Raw genomic sequence first — 23,416 nt, 5'->3', positions numbered from 1 at the left:
AATTTCCACAAGACTTTGCTTCTTGTTCTAGCCTCGGTCCTTTGAAAACAGACCCTGGCTGGCAAGGGTAGCTGAAGCTCCTGCACTCTGGCAGACACTCTGCCAGACATCCACCCTTCAATGTGGCAGCTGCTTGCCTGGAATGCCAAGGGGAGGTCAGCTAGACAGGCACTTGGAGACAAGTGTCCCTCCGGGTGGGAGGAGGTAGGAAGAACAAGAGCAGGATAGATGGCTTAGGAGGAGTGTGCAATTGACAGTCATATGTGTGAAAGAAACTGGACTGCAAGTAACACTCAAGATGCTGGCAGCAGAAAGGTCACCTCTTAGAAGATGGAAGTGGGCTAAAGCACCTGTGATTACAACAGACTTCTCCTTGGAGAGTCTGGAGATGAACCCAAGATTTCCACTCTTAGCAATTATCCATGAATAAAACTGGTAAAGCAAAACAAATACTGTTTTTTTTCCTTTATTCTTTAAAGATGCCACACACACACAAAAAAAGAGTATAATGATTGTGCCACCCTTCAACAAAAGTGGCATTTTGTCTTTAAATGGAGTAACAGGAACAAATAAGCCCTCCTGTGGCAGCCTTCCACTCTTAATAGAAAAGGCTCTAACAACACAGGGTCCAAACTAAACTAAGGGCTGAAATTTGTGATAATATGTTAAGCAAAGAAGATGTACAAAACCAAATTATTATAAAAGTTGTGAAAATCATGTGATTTTTGCCATTAGCTATAATCTTTTGCCATGTCATACCCAAGACACCTCAAAAGGGAGCTATGTAATTGATTTTTATGGCATCAATAGAAACAGTTAAAAGAAAACAAAAAAATAAGATTGATATAACGAATGGTTCTCAAAACCTGAAATGCTGCTCATCCCCAAATATGAGCTTCAGGGATGACTGCTAACTGAATGACCCCTGCAGCAGAGGAAGGTCACTGTCTTGAAGACACACACTTCACTGCCCTGTGACAGAGCTATCAACACCTCCCCCGCTATTACTGGCTCTCTCTGTCCTTCTCCTCTGCCTTTTACAGAATCAGCCAGTTGCTGCAGCAGCAGGACCTCAAAATATAGTTGTTCAGTCAATACTTAATGAATCTATATCCTTAAAAGGCCAACCACTCTACTAGCTCAGGAGACAATGACAACCACCACACTCAGATTAAGTTTATGAGTCAATCAGTTGTAATTCCCTCCTGACACCTAAATCACAGGGCTGACTACTGAAAAGCACAAGACCTAGATCAAGAAATAATGTATAAACTGGAAGTTAGTAGTTTCCTTGTACTCCAGTGTATGCATGTGTGCTCCTAGGGCGAGGAGCAGAGCACCTGGCTGCTCAGAGAAGGCTCCCACCTCATCCCCTGCCATGGTGTGTGCTCTCAGCTCTGGCAGTACACAGCACAAAAAGTGCTTGCATGCCATTGCTTTGAGAGCAGACTGCTCCAGTGGATCACTTAGTGTCTAAGCGATCTAACCAGATCAGCCAAGATCCATGGCAGTTTGGTATCACTGGTACAACATTCTCCGTCTCGTTTTCATTCAGTTAAGTTACACATGTGTAGAAGCCTGATTGAGTTGCCACAGGGAAACAGCCATTACAAACATATTTTACTCAGAAATCTGCAAAAATTACAGACTGGCTCATCACTGAAAAGTATGGAATTTGATAATTAAGGGGACTAGCTGGGGGACTGAGACACAAGGGAACTGATTCCCTGGGACATGAAGCCTTTTTAGTGGAGAGAAAGATGGAAATTAACTTCAAAATTAAAATAAAAACTCCTGCGAGACCTGGACTCTCCTTGAAATTAACTCCAAGATTAAGTTTTCCCTGAACTAAGTACTTTTCAAAAGATAACATTGTGCTTTTAACCCACTCAAAAAGCTTCTTTGCCATTACGATTTCTAATAATTATGCTCTAATTCAGAATCATTTGTCCAATGTTAGCAGTTATGCTAGGAAGTAATGGTGAATGATTCCTTTGTATGATTAGGATGCTTACTTAAAACTCATCTTCCCCAGACAACTGAACTTTTTAGAAATAACCAACACTGTCAAACTTTGCTACATACAAAATTTAGCACAATTCTGAAGAGCTGTTTTACCTTAGCAGCTAAAGATATAAAAAAGAATCAAGCACCGGTAAACAAAATTAGGAAAAACACATGCAATACAGCTCATGAATGTGAGCCACCAGCCAGCAGTTTTAAGACAGAGGATTCGTAACAGCTTTTTGATCGCAATATTTTAGATTCAGAGGGAAATACAAGACATACTGCACATTCCTGGCATTATTAATAGGTATATCCTTAATTATTTTTATTTAACTAAAATATTAAAGTACAGCATAACAGGAAATAAATCTATGCTTACCTTGGCCAAGAACCACCATGTCATTCTTCAGTGTTTTCAAGACCACAAATAACGTCGGATACTCAATTATTATTTTGCCTTTCAAATTGTCTAGAAGGCTTCTACTGACATCCAGTTCATTGTACCTTAAAAATAACAGGGCAGTTTTATTTTGGATTTTAATATTACCAAGGACATAATGTACACTTTCTGAGGGGATGAAGAAGCTTTCTGGCAATTCACAGAAGAAACTACCTTACGATGAAAATTCCATGTCAAGTCTTATTACCCAACTACATAATTTTTTTTAAGCCTTCTTTATATCTAAGCATAAGAACAAGAATAGACTAAAAAAAAAAATTTCTTTAAGGGCTGAAATGTTTTATGATTTCTTTATAAATATCTTTACCAAAATTGGGCATGAACACAGTGTTATCTAAATGGATATATTTATCAAAATCAGATTGTTCTATGTAGGGGCTACAGGTTTAATTTACATGGTTACTAGTGTACCTCATGCTTATGAATTACCAGTGAAGTACTGCAAAGATGAAACAAAAACCACATCTGAGCAGCTACTAAAGCAAAGGTGTATTAGAAGCATTAAGTGCTGTTTTTTGTAGAAGGGCTCTGATACACGGAACATTGGGGCAATAATTTCTAAAAGATGTTACAATACCCTGTTTATGCCTAAGCAAATCTCTGCTTCCAGCACCATCTGTAAGAAACTCCCTGTAGAGATCCCCACATCCGTGTGTGCTACAAGAGGCACGTGACTCGGATGTGCAGCCCTTTCCCAGAAAAGGGCTCCTTCTCACCCTGGAAGGTGAAGCCAGGTATGTAACAAATGATGCCACAGTAGTAAAAAAATAAACTGAGCACCTTCTCTGCACTTTTTTCCTAGAACTGTAATATTATTTCCCAACTTTCTAACTGGAAACCTGGACATGGGATTTTGGGAAAGGAAGGGATATTTCCAAGTGCTCTATAAAAGAAACTCTGTTGCTTTCACTTGCTGTAACTGTGGCATCCAACATACACTCTGATATTATTACACTGCAATCCCAGTCATGCAATTCTTTCTGTAATCAGCACTATTAAATTACTACTAAGTTATTGTATCATTTAAAGGCAAATGAAGTTCAAAACCAGAATACACTGTGGGCAGTAAGTGGAGTATTTCCCATAGCTGCTCTGCCTTCTCTGATCATTAACATATTATGCAGTTGGGTTTTCTTTTGCCAAAACCAACACTGGATGTGTGAAAGAAATTATTTACTTTATGACTTACAGTAATGTGTGATTAAGAACAGGACATCAGAGGAGTCAGCACACAAGAAGAATATGGAAGGTAAAACAAGATCTGAGTTCTTGGGATTTAAGGGGAACTTAGTTTGAGCAAAAACTATTTCATATTCAACTTCAATCATCATGAAAATATTTGGCTTCATGTTTCTCTCAACCCAAAGTAATTATAACCTCTTCTTACTGAAACTCTTTAAAAGGGATAACAGTATATTAAATTTCTTGTTGAATGAAAGCATTCATAACTTGAGGATTAACACACATGAACAGAAACATATTTACTGCTTTATTTACAATGCTTTAAATGCAAAGTATGGCAATACCTTCCTTTGGCAAGGATCTCAACACATTCTTTTCCGGTTAAGCAAACATTTACCACCAAGAGGCTAAAGTAATTCACATGCCACAATACACTTTCCATTATCTCATGTTTTAGACAAAACATCTTTAGCATCCAGCTTGGCAAAAGATAAAACATTTGTACTTAAAACAATTTTATGATAGTAAGTTACTGAAGTGTTAGATCACCGAGTCAGAGTTTTATCTTTTTTTGTTTTTAAAGTAAATTTTATTGGTTGATAGTGATGGAGAAAACATCTAATTTTTTAGTACATAATATGGGCTGCAAACTTCAGGGGGAATATTAAGAGAGGAGCTTAATATTTCTCTTTTTTAAACTTTGCTATTATTGTCCATGCTATCCAAAAGACCTCTGTCTACCACATTCCCATATGCAAGTTGAGGTTTTCCTGCTAATCCACCTGCCAACCTCTTCCTTGACTGTACATGCGTAAAACATCTCTAAAGAAAATGAACACTTGTCACTCAGTTCCAAAGTCTAACGCTGCCTCCTGAGCCGGAGTGATTTTCCATGTTCTCTCAGAAGACTCTGTCATGATAAAAAACTTCCCAGTTTTATCCCAGAAGTAGAATGAAGTCATACACCAGAAGGTGAACAACACAGATGTAGAGGACTGCTCTGTAAGCCTTTTCCAGAAGCCTATATACATACACAATTTCAATTTTTACTTATGAAAAGGCTAGACTTGTTTGGGGAAAAATAAAATAAAATGGCATTTTACAAGTCTGATTATTCACCAGGATGAGTTGAGGATGCAGGGTAACATTGGAAGCAGGTCCTTCCGTGTATTTGCATGGAAGCAGTCTCACCATAGATAGGAGGATGGAGCAGGGAGAAGCTGCTAATTAGGTTTCACCAGGTATTATTTTATCACCATTTTAACCTAGGTGTCCTGTATTGTTGGAGCTACACAGGCTCCTCAGTAAGAACCCATAACAAGATGCAATCCTCTTCCAGCCCTTCCTTCACTGTGCATTTCAAGTAACAACCCAGTTAAATGAAAGACAACCAGCCTATGCCTGTGCTTTCACAGAATCACAGAATCTTAGGGGTTGGAAGGGACCTCGAAAGATCATCTAGTCCAACCCCTCTGCCAGAGCAGGATCACCTAGAGCACATCACACAGGAATGCGTCCAGGCGGGTTTTGAATGTCTCCAGCAAAGGAGACACCAGGACCTCTCTGGGCAGCCTGTTCCAGGGCGCTGTCACTCTCACAGGAAAGAATTTTTTTTTTTTCTGATGTTTATGTGGAACCTCCTGTGCTCCATTTTGCATCCATTGCCCCTTGTCCTATCACTGGACATCACTATAAAAAACCTGGCTCCATCCTCCTGACACTCACCCTTAACATATTTGTAAACATTGATGAGATTGCCCCTCAGTTTCCTCTTCTCCAAGCTAAAGAGACCCAGCTCCCTCAGCCTTTCCTCACCAGGGAGATGTTCCATTCCCTTAATCATCTTTGTGGCTCTGTGCTGGACTCTTTCAAGCAGTTCCCTGTCCTTCTTGAACTGAGGGGCCCAGAACTGGACACAGTATTCCAGATGTGGCCTCATCAAGGCAGAATAGAGGGGGAGGAGAACCTCCCTTGACCTACTAACCACACCCTTTCTAATACACCCCAGGATGCCATTGGCCTTCTTGGCCACAAGAGCACATTGCTGGCTCATGGTCATCCTCCTGCCCACCAGGATCCCCAGGCCTCTTTCTCCTACTCTGCTCTCCAGCAGGTCAGCCCCCAACCTGTACTGGTCCATGGGGTTGTTCTTCGCCAGATGCAAGACTCTACACCTGCCCTTGTTGAATTTCATCAAGTTTCCCCCTGCCCAACTCTCCAGCCTGTCCAGGTCTCACTGAATGGCAGCACAGCCTTCTGGTGTGTCAGCCACTCCTCCCAGTTTAGTGTCATCAGCAAACTTGCTGACGGCACATTCTGTTCCCTCATCCAGGTCATTGATGAAAATATTGAGTAGTACAGGTCCTAGTACTGACCCCTGAGGGACTCCAATAGTCACAGACCTCCAACTAGATTCTGTCCCATTGACCACAATTCTCTGACTTCTTCCTTTCAACCAGTTCATGATGCACCTCACTACCTGATCACCAAGACCACACTTCATCAGTTTATCTATGAGGATGCTGCGGGAGACAGTGTCAAATGCTTTACTGAAATTAAGATGAACCACATCTACCGCCCTACCATCATCTATCCACCTAGTTACTTCCTCATAGAAGGCTGTAAGGTTCACTAAGATTCCTCCATGCTCCAGAGTCAGTTGCAGGAGCCAACTTAACTGAGGCTGTCATCCTAAACAAACTCATCAGCCCTTCAGATGGATTTGAAGATAAGCCTGGCTCCACACAAACTGACCACCCTGACAGAACCACTGCCTTAACACTCCATCTTCATACCTGTGTCTTAAACCCTCTCCCTGCTTTCTCTCTCCTCCCACTGCCCAGTTCACACAAATTGTCTGCACCATTCAGTGGGACTTCTCTTTGCACCCTTCCCTCTCAGTCTCCCTTTCTCCCTGGTACGTACTTCCAACATATTTTCCCTCTCCCTTCTATACACTCCCTCAATCTCCTGGACCAACACTCACCAACTAATAAAACACTTTCCTGATTATTTTCTTGCCCCAAGCAAGGCTTTATGCCCAAGTCATGAAGCAAGAAATAGGCCTGGATTTCTTCTAATAAGATGACTCCATTTATAAGGACCACAAAGTGGCAATCTTGCCAGACAAAAGCTTTTGATTTTAGCTGGAATGAAATAACAACAACGGCTTCTTAAAGGACAAAAATTAAATAAAATTTGCCTGCCAGCAGGGAGTTTAAAACCTACAAAAATTGTGACAATTAAGAAAATTTAACAAGATTCAGCAATCCCACATCAAATCCCATACAATCTTGTTACAATTGGTTTATAAATGGCTTTGTTACCTTTCACAAAATGCTGAAATTTATGTGGCTCTGCACTTCTGATAGTATCTATGATTTTCTGCACAGGAGAGTTTCACTATCTATAGTTATTCTACCACCTTCCAGGAATTCAACAATTCAGTCTCCTAATCTGTATCCCACAGACAGGAATGCTGTATTAGGTCACTGCATCACAACAAGCTCCCCTCAAATGGACCCCGTGGCTATCATTTCAGTGGCGTAACTTGTCCCCATGAATTCAGACAGCAGGAAATTCCCTGCTGATCAGGTTTTCCTGAATGTCATCTACAGGAACTTTGATTTTAATAAAGAAAAATTTGCCATCTGGAATTAAAGATAAATTGTAGCCATGTTATTTCTTTAGTTTACTCTTCTAGACACTGGAAAGAGAACAAAAAAAAAGTTTTAACCATCTAAATAACTGTAAATATTACTAAGACATGTATTTATACAATGACATTCATAATTTTCCTGTGAGAGAGATGAACTAAAACCCTTGTGCATATTTTAAACAAAGCTAATTTTTCGTCCTGCAACTCAGTGGAAACATCGAGGTATTTACTTGGCATAATTCAGATACAATAAATCATACTATGTATTTTGGAACTAGTCCTAAAAATCCACAAACTTCTGCTAACTTATGGGAAGAACAAAGATCACTCCCCCCTCCCCAAGGGGGTAGCATTTCCTAGGTATCTGCATTTGCCTAGAAGAGAGGAAAGACTGGGTATAGCATTTAAAGTCTCTCCCAAGCACTCATTCTGAAGTGCTGCAGCCCAGCAAAGATAATAACTAACAGATGGACTTTCATTCCTAAGTGGTGAATAATCTCTTTGCATGGTTATGATTTGGTGAACATGGAAGTAGTGAAATGCACTCTTGAATTAGGTATGAAAGGAAAGTTACACGGCAGAAAGTAAACACAATGTATTGAAATACTGTGCAATTTTTATATTTAAATTTGTTACTAGAATTCTGACATTCTAAAAATTTGGAACACAGTGAATTTTGTTAAGTCCATCAGTGTGAAAAAGAATTAGAAAATTCAATGACTCAAAAGTGCAGACTTTGGTAACAATAAGAGGAAATTACTTGCCATAACACTCCTTTGTAACTCATCAGCAGGTGAACAATGTGAAAGAGTACTCTGCTTAAACACTCTTTTAAGGGAGGAGGATGGGAACCAAGTTCAAGTTAAATTTTTGATATGAAAAAAACCCCATCTACTACAAATAGTTTAAACAAATAGTTTAAAACTTGCTAGCTCATCCTTCCACTCTTGGTCTATGTTTTTTCTCCCAGTCTAGGACCTCCGTAATTTGCCTCAACGGATGTTCACTAACCTCTCTTTTATACTGTTGATACCTGCATAGCTCAACCTATACCAATACAGACCACATGCCTGGTAAGTCCCTTCTGAAGTCAGATCCTCCTCATCTTAAGTAATACTTCCATCACAGAGGTATTTTTTCTGAGAAAAGGAAAATTAGGACAAGAAACCTTTTCTTATCAACCGTTTGACTCACAAGTCCTGCTAGGAATTAATTAAAAAAGGTACAGAAGAAAAGCCATCATCACAGGAAAACATCTCAGATGTTATCACCATTTCCCAACTATAACTACATACACAGAATACATAAGGGCAGTTACAAGTAACAAGAAAACCAAGAAACTGTTTCTCTGCCATATTTTGGCTACAGATCATCCTCAAAGACTGTATTAAGACAAGCCATTAAAATCTGCAGTCCTCTCTCTCCTACAGGTCATAAGAGGCCCCTCCACTATGGAAATCTAAGAACTGTTGAAAAGTAAAATGTAAAATGGGAAAAAAACCCCTGAACTAAACCACAGAAAACCTCTTCTTACAAACAGATGTCAAGGAGTTAAAACATTCTGGAAGAAAAAAAAAAAAGTAATACTCAGTTGAAGACAGCAGAATACCAATTGCCACCTAAATTATTTGGCACAGTAGTGGATGTTCAGACAGTTTAAATAATTTGTCCACTTTTACCCTAGAAAACATATCAAACAGTTAATGGAAAGAAGAGATAAACAAAGTAAGACTACAAGTATGTCACCATAGAAGCACAAAGGCTGTCCTTGTTTAAACTTCTTGAGAATGAGGCAACTGCACAAAGACAAGAACACAGTAAAAGTTGTTAAATGACAATAATTGAAAAATGTATCAATTATTGACAGCAAAATCCATAAAGCGGATATAACATCAGCTGCAATAGTTTAGTGGACTGAAAAATAAGAGGGATGTGGTAAAAGGAATCGGGATGCACAATGACGATGTAAAGATTAACTGAGGTACAAACCTTTCTGCATCTTTTAGTTTTGGAAGAAAATAAGACCAAAAAAAAGGAAAATGCGAAGCTAGCAAATGTCAGTTTCTTGGATTCAGTAGAATTTGGTTCAAAAAATACAGAAGTAAAGTGATACTGAATTTCAAGAGAGCAAATATTTTCCCCATCTCATAAGACATAGTAAAAAGAAGTAACAAAATCCAGCAGCAAGTAAAGATACTGTAATTCAAGTGCATCACGGCAACAGTCCTTTACACACACAGGAATCTGCTTACTCTGCAGTCAGGCAGCTTTACACACTGCTCAAAAGCTCAAGATTTACAAATCTTTAAGGGGTATAGAGCAGAGATACCAAAAAAGGGTATACCACAATCATGTAAGGCTACTATAGGACTGAAATAAAGAAACAAAAGTCTAATGAATTAACGATAGCTAGAAAGCCAAAAGTGAATACAAATTTTCACAGAAGTTATTAAAAAGAGTGGGTTGACTACTGAAGATGAATACCCAAAGCTTCAAAGGCTGAAACGATATTAGTGGCACCCTTAGAACAAGTGAAAACTGAGTGGCTCTTAAAAAATGCAGGGAAGTCAAAACACACAACTTGCACCATTAATAATAGAATCATAGAATGGTTTGGGTTGGAAGGGACTTTAAAGATCACCTGCTTCCAACCACACTGCCACATGCAGGGACACCTCCCACTAGACCAGGTTGCTCAAAGCCCCAGTGAACCTGGCCTTGAACACTTCCAGGGAGGGGCATGCCAAATACTTGCATGATCACTGAGAAAAATACACAAATGTAATAAATCTTCTTTAATTACACAGCCTCGTCAACAATTACTATGAATTATTTCAGAGGTGGGTAATATACCAAGGAATACCAAAGGACGCAATGAAAAACTCTTCATACATCAAGTTCAGAAAACTAATTGGTCAAGTCTTATTTGACAAGTTAAATTCACCTAAGTACGCAGTGCATTGATAAAATAAACAAAAATATAAAACCGATGAAAAATCAGTCCTTGTAAATTGACAATATTTTTGTATTTACACTTGGGTTAATCTAATGAATCTCCACTTCAGGAATAATTGATACTTTTGCAATTTCAGATCCCTACATAGCAAATTCTAACTTCCAAGTTTGACTTACGTATTGAGACAGCCTGAATACCTCTAAACACTGTACTAAATGGCAGAAATGAATCCATAAATCTATACTTATTTGCATGGGAATCACCATGCCATAAATCTTACATTGAGGGCTTACTAATGCTTTAGAAGGAAAAGCAAAAACTATGAAATAAAGAAAACAGATTATTTTCTTGGCAAACAAGCAGCAAGGTCAACTTCCTCCTTGGCGAGGTCGAAACAATCAGCCCTAGCTCATTTCCATCGAGAAAGATTAAAAACAGAGGGATTCCCCTTTGGCAACATCAGTAGGAAATAACAGGTTTTCTCCTTCCTCACTGAAACATGGAGAGGTTCTCCTCCACTCTGCCTCTGTACAAACGCTGATGGTGCTGTGCTGCCCTGTTTTACAGCACTGCAACTTCCAAGTTCAGCCTATCACTTCAGCTGCCTTCAAACACAAAAAAGTTTGTGTCTTTGCTCCTAGAAGCCTCTTATTCCAGACTCCCCATGCTGTCTGGTCCCCAGAACTGAGAGTCAGTTAACTTTAAGTCAGTGTCTTTTTCTTCCAAGAAACTAGCAGCAAATTCTCTTGTTCAGAAAAATACTTTAACAGCAACTCAGACATATACAGGTGAATTAAACCCTTCGATACACCTCACACCACTTACACTAGATGGAAACAGGACAAATGGTTTGAACATGATTTTGGCTTTACAGCCCATTTTACCAGCTCCTTCCCAGCCAAAGGGCAACAGATGATTCAACAGAGTTTTTCTAACTGCAGTCTTTCTTGGACTTCATAGCCTGTCTTCTTGCCTTCAAGCCTGCCTTATATGTGCATGCTACACAGTACATGGACTTCCATGAAGGCATTTCATCGGATCCTGCACTTGGGACACAACACCGCAGGCAACGCTCCAGGCTTGGGGAAGTGTGGCTGGAAAGTGTCTGGCAGAAAAGGACCCAGGGGTTCTAACTGACAAGTGGCTGAATATGAGCCAGCAGTGTGCCCAGGTGGCCAAGAAAGCCAATGGCATCCTGGCTTGTATTAGAAACAGTGTGACCACCAGAAGCAGAGAGGTGATTGTCCCCCTGTACTCAGCACTGGTGAGGCCACACCTGGAGTATTGTGTCCAGTTTTGGGCACCTCAATTCAAGAGAGATAATGAGGTGCTGGAGCGAGTACATAGGAGAGCAACAAAGCTGGTGAAGGGCCTAGAGAATAAATCTTATGAAGAACGCTTGGAGGAGCTGGGAATGTTTAGTTTGAGGAAGAGGAGGCTGAGGGGAGACCTCATCAGTCTCTACAACTACCTGAAAGGTCATTGTAGAGAGGTTGGTGCTGGTCTCTTTTCACAGATAATCAGTGACAGAACAAGAGGAAATGGTTTCAAGCTGCAACAGGGAAGGTTTAGTCTGGACATCAGGAAAAACTTCTTCACAGAGAGAGTGGTTAGACACTGGAATAGGCTGCCCAGGGAGGTGCTTGAGTCACTATCCCTGGATGTGTTTAAGGGTCGTTTGGATGTGGTGTTGGTAGGTATGTTTTAGGAAAGAACTTTGTAGAGTAGAGATGATGGTTGGACTTGGTGATCCCAAGGGTCTTTCAAACCTGAATAGTTCTACAATTCTGTGATTTGCCATACTACATGGGCTGTAGCAAACTGCAAGATTTCTTCCTGAAGCAGCCTTTCCTAGATCCACACTTCCTCAGAGAGAGGAGAGAAAATCTGCTGTGCATATGCTGGCTATGCTGCTCTCAGGCATTAAGTCCAGTTATGGTGCAGAAAATGGGCAGTTTTCTTTATGTTTTAGAATTTGGGGCCTGCCTACCCACTTTGCAACTATGAAGGGTTTTGATGTTTGCCTGTGGTGCTTACAGAATACCACCAGATGACTTTACAGGACAAACCACTGGCTGAAGACAACACTAACACTTTTATTGTTATCTCCTCCTCCACCTCTTTACTTACTCATATATTCCTCCTCCTTAAGTGGTCTGGATCTAACTTGCTCCAACACAGACTACAGAATTTTGAAGCAGAGGCTATAACTTCAAATAAATCTTTGTGCAATAGATGTCTCAGTCAGCAACTCTCTAGTTGGGACACTCCAGAAACTCTAACGCAATACCATTAATTATAAAACAGTTCATCCAAAAGAATTCAGCATGGGTTACAAAACACTGGATTGTTACTTTAAAACAGGCGTCTACTGGTTCATAAAGGAATTCCTTTCAAGAAAAAAAAATTAAAAAATCAATGATTGCTCAAGATAGTATGATGGACAAATTCTGGGTTTTTTTGGAATCAACCCAAAAATCTTCTTAAAGGTCAAGTAACTGTAGTCATACATCATAACCTTTTAGCTATGCATGCTACAGATTCAGACCATACACATTTATTTCTAGTTCACTGCTTTCCATCTACATTGTGTAATACAGGATCTCAATGAAAACGTAAGTTGATAGGAAAAGCGACTACTTTTACAGTAAAAGCTGTGTGTCCTGGCATACGTTGCTCTGCATCACTTTTGTCAGCAGGAAGAATGATGTTCAGATAAAGAAGCAGAAAGTGAAAAATTACTGAAATGGCAGAAGTAGCAAAACTAGAAAGCCTGAAATGACCTACAAGAAAATGTAACAAAGTATTCAGGGAGAAAAGCTAAATTTTTAATTAGAAAAACCCCACAAAAGAAAGCCCAAAACTCTGGGAAAAAAACAGCAGCGAGTATTAATACACAGGAGTGCTGTGTTTAAGAAACAAACTACAGACCAAATTCTACTTCCCCTAGAACAGTACGAAGTCGCCAGAGCCTGACTACAGTTGTGCAGGGAAGAATGACTATTGTAAGCAAGCTCCCTGCTTTTGTAAAGCTGGCAGAGCTGCTTTTGTGCCAGCTGCTGCGAGCTAGAGAGGAGTAATGAATTCTACTGTCAATCTTCTGCTGGCATAGGTTGAAGCCAGCCTGGGGTCTGTTCCAACTCATGCCAAGGCCAGCGGTTCAGCCAGGGATTTGTATCCTTAATTCCTGTCTCATGTATAGCACGTACTACACAAATGTGAAGAGAAATTGCTTCCTAAGGAAGGCTAGAAAATCCTAAATAAACCACTCCATGCTTTTCAATACTTGCAGAAAATGTGGAGGAGGAAATAATGCTTGAAATGTGCCAATTCCAGTATATTTGTTTTGCTAGATGAAGTAGTATTTTTTTAAATGAGGTCGCATTATGATGATAAAAAGAACTATCCATGCACCACACTTGTAACAGTGATTTTTTTAAAAGCAATTGAGTTACGTACGAAAAGCAGAAAGCAAAGACTAAACAGCTCTGTTGGTTTTACATAAAGTTTCTCACAAATAATAGTGCAGAACTGAAGAGCCCTAGGAAGGTGGTATGAAAAATAAAGAGAAAAGTTAACATTATCAATATTTGAGGCTATATGTAAATTATTTAAATGTAAGTTTTTGATAATCTTAAAATCACTGATGAAACAGGTATCTAATATACATTTTTAATGACAGAAAAATAAATAATCCAATACTACATTTTTTGTTTCATTACATTTATATTTTTAATTTCAAGACAATTTTATGAAAGTCTGTTGGCATATTTTTTACACACTAAAGGAAAAAATTTACTTAATCTTCCCAAATCTATTACTGTGACTACCACAACCTACTAATGTGATCTAACCCTTAGTTATTTAAAAACAATAGACTACAAAAGAAAATTCTCTTTGAGCACTGAACTCAGTCATCCAAGGAAATAACCCTAATTTCTGCCAGCTGATCTTGAGACAGGGAAGTGCACCAAAATTACTAATATCATCCAGACTTCTGGGAAGCAACTGCATTGGATCAGTTGAAGCGAAGTAAGTGTTCACCACCATAAAGCAATGGCATTTAGTAGAGAGAACCTCTGATACTTATTTAGCTGATTTTCTTCCCTGTGGTTCACAAGAATTAAGTGGCAAACATGCCAGTATTCTCATGTGCACCAGACAATGTCACCACAGACTGAGAAGCTCCTTAATGTTGGAGGTGGTACAAAAATGTTTTTGGTATTTCTGGCTTTCTGAATCATGAGCTGCACCAGTACTACTGATATAAAAAACAATGCTACAAATTATTCTATACACATCCCTGTAAGGTGTGGCAGTTTTGCAACAGGAAAGCTACAGATGCAGTCTGGTACTGCCCTGTACTCCAGCTCCTTGAAGAATATGGTCCACTGAAAGCAGTGGGCTTTGCAAAGCTTTTCAAACCAACCAGACAAAATTTTCCAAGTGCCTAAATATACTGTCATCGCCTACTGATATCTTCAAATCCCCAAAAATGATCTGTAACAACTTATTTTGAAACAATGTCCCCATGCCATTCTGAACATATTAACAGGCAAAAAATGAAAATTACTATATAAAGGACCTAACACTGATGTTTAAGAAGGTCTTATTTTTAATTCTATTAAACTAAAAGCATGGGAGTAGAGACAGGCAACTATTTAACTAGATTCATGCAAGATATTACTGAACTCAGTAATAAAAAAGATATTCCACTTGTGTAGTTGAACCTCATTAAGATTTGTCTCTTAAAGTATCTACTGTGAATTAAGGCTGTTGCAGTTCTCTTTGAGAAATAGGATTATCTTATACAATAAGGAGCTGTAAGTAACTTCTTCATTAAATATCTGTTGTTACAAAAAGCCCAATTCTGACCATCAACATACTTATAATAAATACCAAGGGTCTGTTGGTTTAGGGATTCTTTTGGTGGTTGGTTTTTGTTGTTGTTGTTGTTTTTCTTTTTCTACACAAAGCCTAATAAGGCAACTGTCAGGAAAATAAGGTGTATTTCCCAAACCAGATTGTATAATTTGGCAGTTGCATCTTTCGTTTCCTTAGTGGAAAAAGCAATACTCTTACCATATGAAGTCACTTTGAAGGCATCCCAAACAAAGGACTGAAGACAGTCAGGATACTAATTTATCCTGAAGAAAGAAAAGACTACTTGATAAATCAAGAATGTAGACTGTAAAAATAATCCAAGAGGCAGCAGTTAAAACTTTCTTGGAATAGTTGCAGCTGAGGAGAGAATGGACACCAACCACCAACTAAATATTGCATAACAGGTGAGAGAGGCAAGCACCACCAAATGGAAAACTACTATAACCCATTCAAACACAGATTTTTTTCCAAACCAAGGTTTTAAAGGGAGAGCTGCGTAATACTCATGTTTTCAAACTCTCCTCATAGGATTCCTTATAAAGTGCACACAGTTAATGAGAAGACTACCCAGTGATCTAAGAGCCACCATGTTCAGAGTGTTAAGTGGCAGGAAGGGAGAAGACATGAGGAGAGATTATACTTTAGGTTACTAGAAGTAATTGTGTTACCAATTCATAATGAAAGTAGTTCTTCCAAGGCGGTTTTAGAGAAGATGGAAATAAAAGTTTATAACAAGTTTTCCAAGAACTTGATAAATTAGAAAAGGCACCTAACAAGAAGAAAGTAAGCATCATGTTTTTGGCAACTATCCACGACATCTGCACACCAGTGGATTTATCCCGTTGCTTTCTGAAGTTCTGCAGAACTCCTGTGAGGAAGCAGAAATCTGTACTACATGGCTAATTTATATTTCTGGAGAAAGAAAAAAAGAAAACCCAAAAAATTTGAAGCATTCTGCAAAGGACCTTCAAGCTAAAAGGGCCATTTGCTGTGAAACACAGAAACCTGCCAAAGCTAAACCACAAACTCCTGTTTCATAAACAATTGCAGGAAATACTAAAATCCTTCTGTAACACACTTATCTTAAAACTAGAAGACTAACATTTTATAACCCATAATAATAATAATCCTACTTAGATGTTCTCTGAAACACCACTGCACCTCCTCAATAATACATAATTGTAACTAGGAAAAATATTTTTTCAAAAGGGTCTGCTAAGCCTAAAAACAACATCCAATTCAACAATGTGCATTTACAACTTTTCTATTACCTAGAGTTTGTAGAGAAGGAAGGGCAAAGGGAAAGTTTTGGATAACTTTCTACATTCATGTAGACTCACATGTATTAGTAGACTACACCAATCCTACTGCTCCAGTCTGCTCCAGTAACGGAATTGGATTTTACCATACAGAAACAGGCAAAAACCATGCAGAATGAGGTGGCACAGGATAGGACGTTACTCTGAGCTGACAGTGGCACTTGAGGCTAAACAAACCAGCAGCTGACAGCTCCCTGCTGTTGAAGAAACGTGGATAAAGAAACATGAGAGAGCTCTGTCTGCACCCAGCTTCAGTTCCACCCTGAATACCACAAAGCAGCAAGCCAGTCCTATTTCAATCACAAATACTTCCACTGCAGTTCCAGGTACTGGTTTATAGAATGACAGCCATAAACCTCAGCTTAATTTAACTCAGGGGGAGCCAAAAGGAGAAGGAAAGAAAATAAACTCTCTCTTAATTAACTGTAATGCAACTAGCATAAAAATTTAAATGCCCTCATAGAGCCTTTGTCACAACAACTATGGTGGCATAACCATGCTGAGACTGCCTGCTGGCAGAGACACAGCTTTTGTCGGCAGAAGATGCTTTTCTGCTGACATAGCAGTCCCAGCATTTCAAACAAACTTTGTTCTTTCCTCTCAAAAGTCTCATTTTCTTTCAATATGCTGTTTCCTTAACCTGTCTGCACTGCCACAGCTGGGCCTGCTCTACCAACTTACATATTCAATGTCATTGTTTGAGTTCTGCCTTTCCAATCACGTACTGCAAGATGTCCAGCAGTAACGCACTGAATGCAGTTTCAGTTTTTCTTGCATTAACTTGAGCTAATTACTTGAGAAAGGGACAGAGGTTGTTCATGTTCTGGGAACCTGTCCTGAGTACCACCCTGTCCTGAGTACCACTATTAAAGGACGAGTAAGAGTCTGTTAAAAATATTTTTTAAATGGGACCAGTGTTTCTAAATTTTACCCTGAACACCCAGAATCGGACTATTTTTGATTAAATGGAAATCAGTCCAGACATTTCACTTAAAACCAACAGGTTTCTAGCAGACAACTCTGATGACAACTGTTACAATAGTATTTCAAACAATGATTGCAAACAGGAAAAACAAAACAAACAAAAAACCCCATGGTAAGTCTGGGGCTTGAATTTTGAAGTCACATATTTTTGAAGAGTAGTCCCTGGGAAAAAAACATACAGCACAAACAGGAAGCTAAGTTACAACTAAAATTTTTTTTAATATACCTTTTTCCCCCTTAGAAAGAATATATCATGCTTCAGGAAAGCATATTACTTACATCTGTTATATTTGAAGAAAAGAATGTACTTAAAAAAACCCTAACTAGGAGTCACTGGTCAACCACAATAAGCTATGGTATTAAGCTGGTACATATCCTTCTCAGCAACAATGACAACAGGGTGGAGTGTTCAAAATGGTATTTATACCAACAAAGATTATTTCTTTAAAGTTTGATTTTGAAGTTCAAGATTATTGTCTGTTCTGAAAACAAAGAAAACAATTCAGCACAAGTCTGAATTCTGGACTTAAAAGCCCACACCTAGAAATATGGTAACATGAAGAGTGATGAGCTAGTAACTTTGAGGAAAAAATGCATTCTTTCAAATGCAGTGACTGGATGCTTTTTGCTGCAGCTATTTAAAAAGACAGCTCTCCTCAACTACTACTTCAAGTCTCCTGGGGAGGTTAACACATCCATAGAGGAACTTGCAGAAGGGAATGGATGTCTCAATTTCTGCTGGTCAATGCAGTAATGTACTGTTTTAACACAAATATACCTGCCTTGCTGACATTGTTCCATTTGCATGGACCACTGCTGAAGCAGCTCAGGTACAGGCACACTCATTGTTCCACCAATGCAGCTGTGACTGTCTGAGCTTCTTAAATTGTCCAAGCACGAGTCAGCTGAATTTACTACTAAGTAACTGCACAGAAATTTCAGTGTTTACATATTAAAAGACAAAGAAATAACATTTTTGCTGAATCATTTTTAAGATGGCTGGTAAAGTGTAACCCATGAGATCAGGGAGTCTCCATTTGTAATTCTAAAGACTAAGAAACATGGTTTCTTTTTTCTAGTTTTAATTAATGAGCACACAAACCAAAGAACCACCTTACCTGACAGAGTTTTGCTTCCTGTTTTCTATTTTCATTAAAATTCGTACATCTGACTGAGGAGACATTGTATAGATTTTTAATCTGAAAAAACAGAATATGCAACAGAGATTATGAAATCCACATCTCCAATTACTTTAATTCCTATCACCTGTAACAGGTATCTTTTGCATGTCAACAACCAAAAGTATATATATCTTCATAAAGACAATAATTTGCAACATACTAAGTATTTCTTATAAATGAGGGCTACAATTACTAATATGTTTTTCTAATTACTACAAATAAAAGGCTGTCACCCCCACTGAGGTTAATTATGGTTAAATTTTTTAGAATTACAGTTGCTTTATTTCATCTTTATGCCATGAGTCAATTTCTTAATCTTTTCCTGGTTTAAATTTGGTGGCTATACTCCAGGATATGTTGGCTGGTTAATGTTAGGATGGTTTTAATCACAGGATTTAAAGATATATTGCTGCCTGAGAACTAAGCTCTGCATACTGGAAGTGCAGCTAGTTTAAGCCATTTATTCAATTAGTGCATTATATGAACCAGGCAGAGAAGTTATTCAATACACACCTTTGACAAACTACAGGATCTGACTCCACTGGGTCAATGTACGGCTTAAGGATATCAGCAAGTGTTTTATCATCAGGCACCCTTTCACCAAAGACAAAAATCAAAGACATCAGACACGGTTCATCAGGTACACAAAAGTCTACTATCTGAGTCATGTGGGTGAAGCTGTGTATTTGCATGCTAGAAAGGCACAACTGAGTAGCTCACTGGAGGATCATGAAGGTGTATCAATACAGCACAGCTAATCAACAGCTTTATTTCAACACTGGGCTTTCACTGGCATCTACAAGGAGTAAACAGATGCCTATCTCTAGTTTCTAATCCTGCAGCAGAAACATGCTGCTTCTACAGCCCTAAAAGTAGACAAGGGCAAACTTCTCATCCTCCCTTCAGGCTAGGAAAAAAGGAGAAAGATTTGTCAACAAAAGACTATTTTTTGGCCTTTGCAAAATGTGCTTGTGAGATTTCTCACAAAGCAAACAAGACAACCATTTCATCCTATATGAAGGTCAGCTCCAGTGCACAGGCCAGGAGGGATGGCAAACCTTGCTGAACATCTGCCCCATGAGAAGAGAGTATGTTACGTGTACGGGGTATTATGTACGGGATATTACTGTCACAAATATACAAGCTGTCCTGTTTACATTGAGAAAAGGATTAGCAATCAAACATTTTACCCAATTTGAAAAGCCTGCTAACTTTCAAAGGGGAAAAGGATACACAACTTTAAGTATTACTTTCAATTTCAATGCACTTCTAATTAAGACTAAAAACAATATTTGCATTTACCTTGTATAATACAAATAGATAACTCAAAAAAATATTTTGCAGTTCAATTTGAGCAGACTAAATTAAACTGTATAAAAATCAGTGTTCTGTACCCTTTTAAGGTGTATTCAGCATGACAATGAGGAAATACGAGCTTCAAATGCCAGTAGAACTTCTTCTCCCTGGAAAGAAAAAGAAAGGCATATTCTTATCACTAGTCAGTAAATACTACCTGTTTATTCTACAATAAAGCTTGGTACCCTACAACATGGGTGTAGAAGAAAATATATTTAGTCAAGATCTTGAATGGCATTTTCAAAGAGTAAGAGAGGCATGCGGAGAAGCTGAGAGGCACTTTGAAAGAGACACTGCCCCCAGATCCTGCTGAATTTCAAGCCCTCATGGGATAAAAATCTGTTCCTTACAAACACAGGTAAGATTTCACCAATTAACTGAACAACATCATTTCACATCTTAAACGGGAGTATCTTCCAGCTGACTTTCTATATGTATAGCTGCTCTTTAATTTCAGAAAAGGAAACTGCTTTTTGGCAGATCACCCAGGACAGGCCACCAAAGCCGTGCAACAATAATAGCCAGAGGTCCTAGCTGAGGCTGGGTTCTACATAAAACAGAGGACTCAACTCTTCACAGCAGTGATTATACAAATAGAATACCTGTCATGGATAGGGAATGAAACTGCATTTTGGCATTACATGGATAACAGAATTGAGAAACAATCTATTTTTTACAGAAAGCTCAGGAATCTTTTGGTGGAAACCAAAGTTTATGTCATGTTGCATTCTCCAGTTTGTTCATTTTAAGACTCATCTTCCCTTTCCAGCAAGCATAATTAATACCTGAGAATTGAAGCACAGTTCCAGTGCAATATCATCTTAAGAAAGGTAGTATTACCTGGGGAATACTTTACTAGATTAGGAAATCTCTTTTTGCTTTTTTACTCATCTGCAGAAATGCTGCTGAAGTCAACAATGACTTAAAAAAAAAAAAAGCATTTTTCCTCTCACGGCTTCAAATTCTCCCATTTGGTATGACAAGTGTACAAATGTCCTAAGGAAAAGCACTGTCTAAAAGGTAGGTGTAAGGCCCTTTGCTCTGGTTCAGAATTTTACAGTCAAGACAAATAGTAAGGATTTGGAAGAGGAAGAAGGGAATGACTACCATTTAGAAATTGGAGGCCAGACATCTACATGAAGCACAAGAACACCTAATTGTACTCCCCCTGCCTTTTTACATTTTTTTTTAACACTACTTAAGACCTATGAATCATTATATCCAGGATAATCCCCATCAGTTATGCAAAGATTCTGGTACTGCAAATAAAAGTAAACACAGTATTGTTCCAACATGTTAACTTGTTTATCAGGAAGATGAAAACACTACCCAGCAGGTTCTGGCTGGCTGCAGAGACAGTAGCATCCAGTAGCAAAACAGGAAACAAATTAGCTGGCGAAGTTAAATTAACTGTTACACCAATTTTTGAATGCAAGTAGTTTATAAAATTTTCTCTTATAAAATGAATAATGATTTGGTACCTAATTACTCCTAGGAGAAAACTGAGCTTTACAGTTGAACCATACTTCCTATAGTATAAGTAACATCAGAAGTGTAAAAAGAGCAAGCAAGAACTCTAGCTTCAAGGAGCTAGTAATTAGAATAAAAGAACTAATGAATGCCAAGGTCCCAAAGCAGCATGAGACTCAGCAGAGTTGTGCACCATGCCTTGAGATTATTCCCTTCTATCTGCTCATGTTGAATGAGAGAGCCTTCCTTAAATAAGAAGGAATAGTTAGAGAACATCAGGTCTGACAGAGGTAAGAAGACTGCATGACCAGAGCTGCAGGACAACAAAGACAACAATAATGACATAGCACATATAGCCAGAAGCTGACACAGTATATGTTATTTGTATATTGATATGATACTGTCTTGAAGTACCAAACTTAAAAAAGTGTTGAATTAAAATCAGTGAGTGGAATTTTGGAAGTTTTTTTTGGTAAGAAGAGTGAAACAAGGTTTTGCAATACTTCTTGTCAGCTGAAGGAAGCATCAATGCTGCTGTCTGCATAGAACAAACTGGAATATCAATAGGGTTATGGAAACAGTTTGAATGACTTGGAATTTAGCTTTTGTTTCCTCTCTCAGCCATATGTTAATATCTGGCATTTAACAAGGCATGGTATTAATTCAAAGTACCTTCTCAAGGAGACCTTAGTAAAAGTTGGTAATCTTTAGATACTGTCATTCGCTGCAGGAAACACTCATGATGGGCACATTCATGAAAATAAATATAAGGACTGTTCAGATGAGACTTTTGTTATACTTTATTGACCAAAATATGGCTTTCTAGCATTTTTGCATTTAACTATTAATCTTCCATGTTTTTTTTTCAAACTGGTCATGTTTAGCTACTCTAAGTGACCAAACTTTTCTGCGATACAGACTTTCTTTCTGTCACATTTTTAAATAAAGACAGCCAAAGCAACAGGAATAGTGCAGATCTTCCTCTCCCAGGTGGAAACAGGCAAACCACAACACAGTTCAGAGAAACACGTGTGGCTTAGAGGGCTGTCTCTAACATAGGCACTTAGAAAAGAAATGTTTTAGAAGTGTTCCTAGGAATACTTTGTGTCTTCAGGACTGGATGCCACACAGCACGTTCACATTTCTCATGAAAGACCAGTTTGGGCTCAATGAAGCAGACTCAGCTCATCACTCGCAGCTGTATAATCAGCTTAAGAGGGCTCTTTTCAGACTTTTGCCCTCCCTTCCCCTTGCAGGCATAATCTAGTCTATGGAATAGTGCACAGTGAGAGCTGTGAATCAGGGAGCCTCAACACAGAAGTGAAAAAGATCATCTGTTGTCAAAAAGTATCACTTGGAAAAACAGAAATGTTGATGTTTTTTCAGCATGCTAATTCTGAAACTGCAGTTAATTACTTCGTCTCTCTTCAAAGTGCTCTTGCCTGAAAAGTAAATGGTAAGCAGAAAGAGGTAAGATAGATTAAAAACTGGAAAAAAAAAAAAAGCTTAGAATTGTAATAGCCTCACAGTCTTTACTGTACAATCAAGTCTTGAAAAACAACCTGCAGGATGCCTGTTATTAACATGAAGCATCCCTCACCATCACTCATCTTTGCCCAGTTAGAGAACTTGATGTCAACTGTAGATGCTATCAAAGCTCCTTCACAACAAGTTCTGATTAAAATTAGATATCCTGGCTCCAGACCTCACTGACTTCATTTTCCATTATGGCTCACTGGGGTAGTATTTCCTTCAAATACAAATGACATGTACTATGCTCATTTTCTAAAAGATAATGCTTAATTGAGTAAAGACATCTGCAGCTGAGTAACAGCTCACTGCATGAAGTGTTCCATGCTGCTCAGCTGCCATGGAACACCACTCCACGGTTTTCTTGAATACTAAGACACTGACTATAAAACTACCAAATGGCAGAGATCTGGATGAGGCACAAGCCCA

At 38.6% G+C, this 23,416-nt stretch overlaps 1 protein-coding gene across 1 annotated transcript in view; it reads right to left on the bottom strand.

Annotated features, from left to right (window-relative positions):
- Positions 1 to 23,416, bottom strand: part of ZNHIT6 (zinc finger HIT-type containing 6) — a 40,819-nt gene that overhangs the window by 8,689 nt on the left and 8,714 nt on the right. Inside the window, exons 6-9 of the mRNA XM_051624626.1 lie at positions 20,026 to 20,094; positions 19,145 to 19,225; positions 18,569 to 18,649; positions 2,387 to 2,511 (exon numbers count right to left, since the gene is read on the bottom strand). Coding sequence (XP_051480586.1) covers positions 2,387 to 2,511; positions 18,569 to 18,649; positions 19,145 to 19,225; positions 20,026 to 20,094 — 356 coding nt within the window. The remainder of the gene's footprint in view (positions 1 to 2,386; positions 2,512 to 18,568; positions 18,650 to 19,144; positions 19,226 to 20,025; positions 20,095 to 23,416) is intronic.

The sequence above is a fragment of the Apus apus genome, chromosome 7 (assembly GCF_020740795.1).
Source record: "Apus apus isolate bApuApu2 chromosome 7, bApuApu2.pri.cur, whole genome shotgun sequence".
Classification (NCBI taxonomy): domain Eukaryota; kingdom Metazoa; phylum Chordata; class Aves; order Apodiformes; family Apodidae; genus Apus; species Apus apus.
Note: the sequence above shows the minus strand (reverse complement) of the source record. Positions and strands in the feature narration are given on the sequence as shown.